General features: G+C 37.2%; 1 protein-coding gene across 1 annotated transcript in view; it reads right to left on the reverse strand.

Annotated features, from left to right (window-relative positions):
- The window catches only part of LOC114054025 (transient receptor potential cation channel subfamily A member 1-like), a 75,152-nt gene extending 64,354 nt beyond the window's left edge, over positions 1 to 10,798 (reverse strand). Inside the window, exons 1-2 of the mRNA XM_027877101.1 lie at positions 10,682 to 10,798; positions 525 to 687 (exon numbers count right to left, since the gene is read on the reverse strand). Coding sequence (XP_027732902.1) covers positions 525 to 687; positions 10,682 to 10,798 — 280 coding nt within the window. The remainder of the gene's footprint in view (positions 1 to 524; positions 688 to 10,681) is intronic.
- Between the last annotated feature and the right edge of the window lie 1,764 nt (positions 10,799 to 12,562).

Consider the following 12,562-nt stretch of genomic DNA (forward strand, 5'->3'; position numbering starts at 1 on the left):
TTAAGCAGCTGACTAGAACTGTGACAGGTTAAATGCTTTGCCCATGGTCACATAGCCGGTGGGTTGCCAGAAACAGGACTGGTATGCCAGGTATTTTGACTGAGGCCAGCTCTCTACATGCTATGCTGTACTGCCTTTCACTTACAAACACGCATATGTATATACATACACATTACACATGTAATGTATACATATTTAAACACATCACGTGTGCGGGTCCCAATATGTGTACATGGGTGCATATATACATATTATCTATAAATTTCTACAATGAATAAGTGTGTAACTGGCATTTCAGGACCTAGTAAACCACCAAATCTGAGATTGGATTTGTTCTTCATAATCTGTATATCCATCATGAATATACTGGAGAGCTTTGGTCCATATACATTGCAAAGAAGGGTTTCTTTCTCCACTCACTCTCTTCATCTTCTCAAATTTGTGCTCTATTGAGGGGATATCGACTTATATGGAACAAGAACTGGTTAACATTCGGGTATATACATGCCAAAACCTTGAGTTACCTTCAAATTGGGAGTCATTGATAATCATCTCCAGCAGTTCAATTTGATCTTGTGCAGCTGCATGATGCAAGGGTGTGGCATTCAGTTCATCATATTTACATAAACCATCACGATTCTTCATGATGAAGCTCTGCAATCTCTTCACATTTCCTTTGAAAATAACCTGGTTTTATATTAAAAAGATGATTAGTGATGTGCTAAAAACATTTATTTAAGCATTATTATTATATCCCAAAAGACAACTTATTCTCTATAACCTAAAAGGGATTACCATTATCTCAAATTATTTATTGTGCATTTGGTACTATGGGAGTAATATGGGAGCAACTATGTGATATAGCGGATAGAGTGTGAGTCCTGGAGTCAAGGAAAAGTCGTATTCATGAGTTCAAATACAGAAACTTATTAGCTGTGTGACCCTGGGCAATTCCTTAACTCTGTTTGTCTCCATTTCCTCATCTGTAAAATGAACTGGAGAAGCAAATAGCAAGTGATTCCAGTCTCTTTGCCAAGAAAACCCCAAATGGGGTCATGAAGAGTCAGACACAACTGAACAACAACAAAAAATCCATAATATGATAGGCATTGTATGAAGCAAGTTTTCAAGCACAATTCTTGTCTTGCAAGAGTAGAAGTTATAAAATCAAAGGGAGCGAAAGCTGATGAAAACATTAGTTGATAATTTCATTTTGGAAGGGTTCAGAATTGTGATTTTATCAGTGGGGAGCATCCAATATGGAAAAATCACTCCACCATTTTCCACTTAATTTGGGAAGCTGGGAGATTAAGTGACTTGCTATGGTCATATAACCATATAACCTGTCAGAGACAGGCCATGAATTGAAGTTTTCTTGACTTAATGGCTGGTTCTTTATCTACTAAGTCATTTTGATGCTTGAATTCATTAATCAGCTAATTAATTACTTGACAAATTGTTATACTGAGAAGTAAGGAACTTGAATGGACTTCCAAAGCAAGAGAAACATTGTTGTTGTTGTTGTTGTTCAGTCATTTCAGTTAAGTCCAATTCTTCATGATCCCATTTGGGGTTTTCTTGGCAAAAATACTGGAGGGGTTTGCCATTTCCTTCTTCAGCTTATTTAACAGATGAGGAAACTGAGGCAAACAGGGTTAAGGGACTTGCCCAACCATCTCTCTTTTGAGCACTTTTTGTGGCCTTATTTTGTAATTCAACATCCCTCCTAGCTTTTTGTTACCTGCAAATGTAACAAGGATGGTATCTATCCCTTTATTCAAGTAACTGACCAAATTGTTAAATAGTATAGGCCAAGAACTGGTAGATACCTGGGACACTAGACTAATGACCTCCTTGTAAATAGACATAGCTCTATCAAGGCATACTCTTTGGGTACAGCCATTCAATCAATTCCAAAACCACCTAATTACAGCACTATAAAGTGGCTCAGACACTGAGCTTTGTGACCCTGAATAAATCACTTAATGTCATTCAGTTCCAGCCTCTTCATCTGTAAAATGGGAATAATAATAGTACTCACTTTATAAGGTTGGTAATAATAGCAATAATAATAATAACAGTGGTAGTAATACTAAGATTTATATAATACCTAAAGATTTGCAAAGCTGATTACAAACACTATCTCATTTCATCTTTACAACAGTACAGGAAGAAAGAAAAGAAGAAATGAAGGAAGGACAAAAGGAAAGAAGGACCCTTATAAAAGCTCATTATCAATCACTTTCAAGAGTTTGAGTTTGAGTCTTGCCTCAGATATTTAACTGTATGACCCTGGAGAAGTTACTTAACATCTCAGACTCAATTTCCTCATCTATAAAATGTGGGTAATAATAGCAACTACCTTACATGGTTGTGAGACAGCATATGTAAAGTTCTTTGCAAAGCTTAATGCGATATACAGCTAGCCATCATCATCACAATTTATCATTATCATCATTATATTATCAAATATTCCTAGTAAGTCTTTATGTTATTTTAAGGGTTAAGGGACTGTATGACCCTGGAGAAGTCACACAGCTAGTAAATGTCTGAGGCAAGATTGGAATTCAAGAAGATGAATCTGCCTCATTTCCGGCTTAGCCCTCTATTCACTGTACTACCTAGCAGCCCCAAAGAAAAACCTTAAGGATCATTAAAAGATTAGAAATGTTTCTTCACAGAAAGATTAATATAATCAAAACCGTTTGAACTACAACATAACACACTTGAGGAGGATTTAGTGGCTATTGCTCCTGATAAAAGAAGATAGAATCAAATTTATAAGGGAGATTTAAATTAGATACCAAAATGTCTGAAAAAATAAAGTCTATTAAAAGACTGAAACCTGGATTATTGATTTTTAATCATCTCACAGTTCCTAATCTACCCTGCCTCTAATCAACTTACCCATCACTGCAAGATTAATGGGATTTTTTTTTCATCTTACTATCCACAGGCTCAATAACTTACAATGGCTCCCCAGTAACTCCTGGATTAAGCCCAAACTCTTTTGCCTGGCTTTTAAGGCCTTCAATAATATAGCACCATATTACCTCTCCGGTCTCATTTCCTCATGCTCATAGACATTTACAGTCTTTTTTTTTTTTTCTGTCAGGCTGGTTTCCTTACTTCCCTTTCAATACAACATGTTCACTCTTGTCTCTCTGTATCTTCATCTTCTTGCCTGTGAACACCCTCAGTTCTTCCAAATTTCTGCCCAAAACAACTATATTTCAAGATTCTTCTCAAGCAGATACTTGACTGATTCATTACTGGAGTCTTCACAACGAGGCTACATTGACATCTGTGTTAATACACATTTAATGCTTCTGATTTTAAAAGTCAAACACAAAACAAAGCAAACTGAGGTACTTCAGTACACCATTGTGCCCTAGTTTCAGCATATTCCTACCTAAAAACTGAAGAAAAGGACACAGGATCAGTGATTTCTCAAGTACTTTTACCTTCCATGAATACAAATCAACAACTGAAATGAAAGTTTTTAATGTGCTGAAAGCACTAAAGGACATTGTTGTATACATAATAAATAAGTGAGGGGTTTTTTTTCCATAGAAAAAAAAGGACTGAATATTTTAAAAAAGTTCCTCTCCAAATTTATTTGTTATCTCATAATAGGATAAAGAAATTCCTTCACCATATTTGACTTTACAAAGAGTCTTATGTAGTAGTTATTATTAAAATCTATGCCTGTAGCATGTATCCCTGGGTAAGGGCATTCTCAAAATTTACATGTATACAATAATGGATAAATTGTGAAATCTATCTAGTATTCAATTCTCCTCAATATTTGCCACCCCCAACAAAAATGTCCGCTCCATTCCCTTTTTTTGCTGAATTCAGCGGGAGTTTTTAGCCTATGATTTTAAGTTTCATGTTTTATGTTGTCTCTGGGCAAGAATAGGGAAACCATATCCCATCTAATGGAGCCAATAAAAGCAATTTGTAGAGTCATTCAGAGACCTGATGTCAATAACAACTCAATTACACTCTCTATTAAGTGTGTACCAGAATCAGGTGCTCATGGAAATACCGCTGTAATTCATTAAGACAAAAAAATTTTAATGTACAAATTAGGATCTTGTGTGACTAAAATTTCTATTGGATTACAAATTATGCATCTGTTCATGTAATTCAGTTATAACCTTTGAAAAAAATTATCTTGGAGTTGAAAAAGAAAATGAAGTATTTTATTTCAGCAAATTACCAAAGGTATTTTGTATATATTTTTCATTATCTATAGGGTATTTCCAGATTCTTTTCTTTATATTTTCAAACTTCTACTCTGACTCTGATGCTAACAAAGGCATAGGGGAAATCAAATAACCCTTAAAAAAGCTCATTATCAATCATTTTCAAGAGTTTGAGTTTGAGTCTTGCCTCAGATATTTAACTGTATGACCCTGGAGAAGTTACTTAACATCTCAGACTCAATTTCCTCATCTATAAAATGTGGGTAATAATAGCAACTACCTTACATGGTTGTGAGACAGCATATGTAAAGTTCTTTGCAAAGCTTAATGCGATATACAGCTAGCCATCATCATCATAATTTATCATTATCATCATTATATTATCAAATATTCCTAGTAAGTCTTTATGTTACTTTAATGGATATGCAAGGAAGGAGAGGGAAATAAAGAAGGAAACTAGAAGGAAAACTCATGATGAATGAATTAATCAACAAACCTTTATTAAGTGCCTAGTAATTGCCAGGCACTATTCCAAGTAATGGGAATGTAATGACAAAAAAAAAAATAAGGAAAAGATAGCAATTCTCTCTTGAAGAAAGAAATTGGAAGTGGGTGAAGACATCATACATGAATAAAACTCAGATTGGTCTGTTTCATACATTTTAAATCAGCCCAATCTTTTGTTTTTAATACTATATAATTATGTTCTTAGAAGGGACTTCAAGGAGGCAATCTAATTTAATGTGTACTGTAAAAGGAATTTAAAACTTTTGCTTGAAGATATCTACTGTGGAGAAGCTTATTTGTTAAGGTAACTTAATCCACTTTTGGATAGCTCTAAGTACAAGGAAATCTTCCTTATCCCAAGCCTAAATTTGCCCCTTTTCCAACTTTCTCTCCCTGTTCCTAGTTCTGGCTTTTGGGACCAAACAGAACAAATCTACCCCTCTTCTAGAAAAAATTTAGACAAATATAAATACTTATAAACCTATTTGAAGATAGATGTCATGTCTTTTGAAGTCTTTTTCTTCCCCGGGTTAAAAAATTTGTTCCTTCTATTCATCTTAATATAGTGTGATCTTATGGTCCTTCCGTTTCCTTTCAACTGATCAATATACCTCCTAAAAGGTGGCACCTAAAATGGAATGCCATATTCCAATGTGGATCCACCAGGAACAGAGTCTAGTGGGACTATTTCCAATTTAGTAATGAATGGCCCTTAATGAATCCTAAAGTTGCATTAATCTAAAAGTAAATTTCATTATATTGTTAATACATCAATATTGCATTCCACAAAAATCCATGTATTTTTCAGTCAAGCTGTTTAGTCTCCAACACGTACTTCTGCACTTGAGTTTTTAAAAATCCAAGTGTAAGAAATTAATTTTATTCCCATTAAATTTCATCTTATTAAAGTAGCCCAACCATCTCCCTTTTGAGCACTTTTTGTGGCCTTATTTTGTAATTCAACATCCCTCCTAGCTTTTTGTTACCTGCAAATGTAACAAGGATGGCATCTATGCCTTTATTCAAGTAACTGACAAAATTGTTAAATAGTATAGGCCAAGAACTGGTAGATACCTGGGACACTCAACTAATGACCTCCTTGCAAATAGACATAGCTCCATCAAGGCATACTTTTTGGGTACAGCCATTCAACCAATTCCAAAACCACCTAATTACAGCACTATAAAGTGGCTCAGACACTAAGTTTTGTGACCCTGAATAAATCACTTAATGTCATTCAGTTCCAGCCTCCTCATCTGTAAAATGGGAATAATAATAGTACTCACTTTATAAGGTTGGCAATAATAGCAATAATAATAATAACAGTGATAGTAATACTAACTAAGATTTATATAATACCCAAAGATTTGCAAAGCTGATTACAAACACTGTCTCATTTCATCCTTACAACAGTACAGGAAGAAAGAAAGGAAGAAATGAAGGAAGGGCAAAAGGAAGGAAGGACTGTGAGTTGCTTTACAAATATTATCTCATTTGATCTTCACAATGCCTGGGTAGTAGATGCCATTTATTATGCCCTTTTTACAGTTGAGGAAACTGAGGTAGAAAGAGGTTCCATGGTTTATCTATGGTCACATAGCTAGGAAGTGTCTAAGGCTGGATTTGAACCTAGATCTTCCTGACTCCAGAACCAGTTCTCTATCCACTGTACCACTTACCCACTTATTATTATCCCCATTTTATAGACGATGAAAATGAGGAAAACAGAGGGTAAGTGACTCATCAAGAGTCAAATAGCTAGTACTTACTCCAGATTCAATGCTATATCAACTGTGCCACCTAGCTTCCAGTTGCTATGTAGATCAAACAAGGCATTCAGTTTATAAGCCTCAAAAGGGTAATGCAAAATGCTAGTCATAGCTATTTTCTACGGAAATAGTACATCAGACTTTGTAAGATGTTTTTCTAGAATCTAGGTACAACATCGCCTTGATCTACCAGTCTAGTAATCCCATCAGAAGGAATGAGTTTAATGTGCATGCCTTGCTCTTGAGGAAGCAATACTGATTCTTTTTAATTACCACTTCCTTTTCCAAATGCACAGTAACTATCCCATCTACACTGCAGCTATTATGAGTGAGTGCACAAGGATTGATTCTTTACAATTCAGGGTTACCCTGGAAGTAAAGAAATTCCTAAAGTTTGGAAATTTGCAGTGCTATTTCATGTTTTCTGTCACTGGGAATCCACTCAAAAATGGGAAATGCTGCTATTTTCTCTTGGCAAGGTTTTTATCACCATATCAATTTATAAGTTTCTAGCTTTGAAAAAAGGGGAGAAATCAAAAGGCTTAAATTAAAATTTTAAGTCTCCACTAGAACATGTTATAGTAATATTTTGTTATTAACTATTTTTTCAAAAAGCATCTGAAAGAGAAAAAATAACACTAGTCTGTGAGCCTCTGTTGCAGAAATAAATTTAATATAAAGAGGGTTGAAGACTAGTCTTATTGAAGCTGTCAAAACAGAAATACTAAAAGCCTCCCAACTAAAAATGTTTCTTATTGGTCCTGCACCAGTGCCTACAATTTTAAAGTTACTCTTTCTATTTGGCTAAAGTAAAAATAAAAGTTCACTTTAAAGTACATATTTGGGGGCTCAAGTACAATTCCTTCCTGCTTGCCTTTCTTAACTCAACAAATATTTATAGCACAGTTACTCTGAATTAGGCATCATGTGGGCTACTCAGTGAATAAGACAAAGTTCTGCACTCAAATAACTTATGATCTAATAGGGGACACAAGGTAGGTAGACAAATAAATATAAAACAAATTGAATCTTGTTACCTAACAAAGCCTTGAGGAAACAAAAATATAGGATTTCCTAAAGACAGCAGAAGGGAAGGGAAGGAACTGAGGAAAACTGAGGAAGTTCTATAGAAAGAGAGAGAAATATGACAGTGTTTGGCTCTTGTGTGTGGAGGAATTACATGATTACTGAAAGGGTTCATGGGATGTTTAAAACAATTTGAATTACGTAACAGTTATTTTTTTGCTTCCAGTCAATACGTTCACAGTTTAATAGTGACTATGTGAAGGTAATATCTTTACTCAGTTGGGATTTTATGTGTGTGTGTGTGTGTACATATACATATATGTGTGTATACATACATATATACACATGTGTGTATAGACACATATACAGACACACATATGTGTGCATATATCCTAGCTAGCCAATGGGAGAAATTTGGGGGAGGGTTGATATTTCAATGCCCTTAAAATCACACCATTCTTTAATAAATATAATTAATTTAGAAACAGTTGAGGATAATGATCTCAACCCTTAAAAGCTAGTATATTTATAAACTTGCTTAACTTACAAAAATACAGGAACTAGAGTTTGGTACTAAAAAAGATATGTTTGTCTGGATCAAGGATCCTTAACTAGAGGTCTATAGACTTCAAGGGGCCCATGAAATTGGATAGGGAAAATATATCTTTATTCTCAATAAAAACTAAATGAAATCTAGTGTTTCCTTTGATTATGAATTGAAAGAAAGCATTACTCTGAAGAGGGTGTCATAGGCTTCAATGGACTGCTAAAGGGGTATAGGATTCAGAAAAGGTTAAGAATTCCTGGTCTAGATGGATTCTGAGGCTCCTTCCAACTCTGAGATTCTTTAATTCTGTGATATTTTCATTCCAAGGATTAGAGGTTAAAAGATGTAGGGAAGGTGGACTGGTGATAGGTGTCATCACCTCAAGGTTGAGGCTTTGGAGGATGGTAACCTTTCTAAGCTTCCTGGCTGTTTACTGGCTATGTAGTGGCTCAGTGCTGAAATGATTTGGTGTTTTAGATTGAGGAGTAGTTCTCTGCTAACTGCTATGGCAGTGTGTGTGTGTGTGTGTGTGTATGTGTGTGTGTGTTTGCATGTGAAAGACAGAATTGAACAGAAAGAGGAGGGAAGAGGGGAGAAGAAAGGGGTAAAATAGTGGGCAGGAAGGGAGAAAGAAAGCGAGAGAGACAGAGAAACACAGAGGTACAGAAAGACAATCACAGAGATAAAGACACACGCAGAGGGAGGGAGGGAGAGAAAGATAGAGAGACAGACAGACAGAGAGACAGACAGACAGACAGAGATAGAGACAGAGACAGAATAGACTGCATACCATGACCACACTAAGGTGGGAAAGGATGGGCCCTTCATTATCACATGATGACAGCTTCACTCATGTAGCATCTAGTATAAGGGCATTAAGTTAGCTTCACATTAAACATTTCAAATATTTTAAATACCTGCAGAAGACTTTGCCTAATCTCTGCAAAACAAAACCAAAACTGTGTTGGAGAAATTGTTGGAATTGAAGTCAGTCAGGACAGAGGCTCCAGTGCCTCCTGGCACTTCTTAATTGTGAGACCAAAGCAAGTCACTTAATCTGCCAGAAAGACTTGTGTTCAAGCTCTGTCTCTGACCCATCCTGACTGTTTGAACTTGGGGAGGTCATTTGACCTCTTAGTGCTCTTTGGCAACTCTCTAACTTGCAGAGAAGGTGCCACCCTGTATTAGACCTGAGTTCAAATTCTGCCTTAGTCACTTACTGTGCAACCCTGTTTAACATTTACCCTCTCTGTGCATCAATTTCCTCTTCTCTAAAAATATTAATACAGGGTGTTTCTTCATCTGAGAGTTCACTAAACCAAAAAAGTTTGCAGTCCCTGATCTCTACTCTGTCAATTAGAAACCATATATTACAGTCACTTCCAAAACAACAATAACAAAGCAAATTGTTTTTATTTTTTTAAATTGAGATGAGATTTTTTGATAAAAGAATTGAGCCATTTGTTTTTTTTTTTCACTAATAGGCTCTTAGATAACCTTTCTTTTCACCAAACTAGTGCCAATTCATCAATGTACCCCCCAAACACAAAAGAAAACATCTAAATGATTTACCTCATAGAAAGTTTTTTTTTGGAGAAAACAAAGGAAAGGAAGTTGCTAAGGCAACATTTTAGAATATGCATAGATTCTATGCCACATTCCTGGAAAGATGCTGCCAAATTCGCCTTCAAGTTTTACTAATATGCTGTTTCTGTGGTTGCCACATCCCTCTACTAAGTCAGTTAACAAGCATTTTTTACCTCATGTGTATTCATCATTACAGAAAAAGTTCACAGAAAGGACCTGACTATTCTCTGAGACAGATGAGAAGGATGGAATTTCTTTTTAATGTCAGGAGCCTGGCATAAAGGAAATCATTGAGAGAGAAAGTGATAAGTTCAGATCAGCCTATCTCTGGTCCCCTATTTATATCAGTAATGTAAGGATTTCTTTGAGATATGGTCTTAGACATTGGCAACTATTCTATAAAGGATATAGCTTCTTCCAAATCTCTCCCTGCCAAAAGCAGTTCGCAGGAGCTTCTGAAATGGACTTCTAATTAAATTGTTTTGGGCAAGAGTTTAATATGGTAATGCCCTCCCCCAATCATACATTTATGGACACACATATGTATGTACACACATATGCATACATATAAGACTGCTTTTACCCACAAATCCAAGTATGCATTATGTATTGGTGGAAATATGCAAGGTCATTGGATTCTCTTTTCTCAGAGAACAAGCCAGAGTCCTTTCCCTACCTCCTTCCCTTCGGGTTATTTTGGGCAGTTCCTGGACCTGGGTCCTGGTTGGATCATTCCCATTTCTCCCATCCTCAAAAGGTAAGGCAGGAGCTGGGACCTCGGAGCAAGGGGTATGAAGGAGAGAACCTAAAGAAAAACCGGGACAAAAGACTCTCCTCCTCTCTGCGCCCCCTACACCTGTGTTTCCTAATCTGTTTCCTAATACTGCAGACGCGCAGCACCTCCCAGGTTTCCAAGCCATGTCTGCTGTTGCCACCTATGCAAACTTCTGAAGGAACTAGAGGAAGTTCGGTGTAGGGAAGGGAAGGGACCCAAATTTCAGAGCATCTTCCCAGTCGCCCCGAGTCCCCTTTACCTTAAACACATCTTCTTCTGAGGCATCCATTTCGTTCTCCACCTCCTCGTAGGCAACGCCCTGGGGTTCTTTATTTTCTCCGGGGGCTTGCAGTATTTTCTTCACATTGCGCTTCATTATTCCCGCCCCAGGCGCAGCCAGGTGGCTCTCGGGCTGCCGTGGCACGGTGGGTGCAAAAGAAGAGAGAGTCAGCGCAGGAAAGGTACCTGGGGACCGAGAGAGGAAAGACAATCAGCTCCCAGGAAAGACCTGGGGACCCGAGAGAGGAGAAAATCAGCTTCAAGAAGGGACCTGGGGACCCGAGACAGGAGAAAATTAGCCCCAAGGAGGGACCTGCGGACCCAAGACAGGAGAAAATTAGGTCCAAGGATGGACTTGGGGACTCAGGAATAAGCTAGTGAGAGAGCGGCGAGGACTTTGCTGAAGGGCAGGCAGAAGACCAGGCTCGAAACTTGAACTCGCCTGGGTGGGCTGAGTGGTAGAGAAGCAGACCTTTGCTGGAGTTCAGCAGCTATAGAAATCTTACCATAGGAGGAGAAGCCAAGTTGGGGGTGGAGGTTCAAGTGGAGCTTTCCAGTCCAAGATATTTATATACAGGAGGTTTTACTTATCCTTCTCCTCCCTCTCCTCTCTTGGCAAAGAAGCCGGGGTGGGGGTGGGGGTCAGGAAATCAGAAGCAATTCAGTCTCCAGGGGTCAAAGGCTCTGGGTTGCATAGGACAAACCTTCTGTTCCACTGTGTGTGTATGTGTGTGTGTATGCAATTGTATACAATTGCCATTTTTCCAAAGGCTCCTAGAGAAATGAATGTTTTGTGCCCTTGGGAGATGGGGGGATCTTCAGTCACTGCATTGAACTATTTCTTCTGTGTCTAATACATTTGAGTGGGCCTCTTGTTTGTTCCACAATAGATGTGGATATGCTTTTGAATGGAGTGTATTTCTAGAAACAGAAGGAGAAATCATCTTTACCAATGATGTGAGGGAAAGGTGGGGAGGGAAATTCTCAAAACAAATCACTTTAAGCGGGAGATCTAGTGAAGTAACACAAGGAGACAGGGCTACTAAGTTTTGACCTGAACTGCATGACATAGGATCGCTTATCACTTAATCACTGATTGCTAAGATCCCTTTCAGCTCTATGTGTTACATAATTTGCTTTCTATTACTTCAATCTCAAAGTGTCGTTTTCCTGGAAGTGGGAAATAGTCACATGTTAAAAGATTCTTATGAGATTTACCTAAACAGAGGACAATGATTTTAATAAATGAATTATAATGAAAACTCTACATCAAGTGATTCAATTTGGATACATTTAGTAATGAACTTTGCTTGCATAATTAACATTTTAAAAATTTTGTACTGTATGAATCTATATCATTGTAGAATGAAAGCAGAGAGACTTTGTCCTATCAGTTAAATTCAACAAACATTTCTTAAGTGATCACTACACTCAAAGCAATGTGCTCTCTGCTGGGGGCATAAAGCCAAAAATGTCCCTATTTTCATAGAGCTTATATTCAATTGGGGAAGGAAAAAGTTATAACATTTATAAAAGTAATGAAATACAATATAACATGAGAAGGGAACACTAAAAATTAAGGAGAGTGGGAAAGTCTTCCTCTAGGTCTAGGAATGGTGACTAACAGGAGGTTTTATGGAAGCTAAGGCTTCTAAAAGACTATGGAAGTTTGCTTAATATGATCTAAGAAGGGAAGAGGGAGCTGGAAAAAATGTATATATTCTGATATATGCTTAATATGTGTCTTAGTTGCCAAATCCAGTGGCTTTACCTTAGTTCTCATTCACTTTAACCTCTCTGTAGCCTTTGACACCGTTGATCACTCTCTCTTCTTTGATACTCTCCTCTCTCTCCTGGTTTT

The sequence above is a fragment of the Vombatus ursinus genome, unplaced genomic scaffold (assembly GCF_900497805.2).
Source record: "Vombatus ursinus unplaced genomic scaffold, bare-nosed wombat genome assembly UNPS02014812.1, whole genome shotgun sequence".
In the NCBI taxonomy this organism is placed as follows: domain Eukaryota; kingdom Metazoa; phylum Chordata; class Mammalia; order Diprotodontia; family Vombatidae; genus Vombatus; species Vombatus ursinus.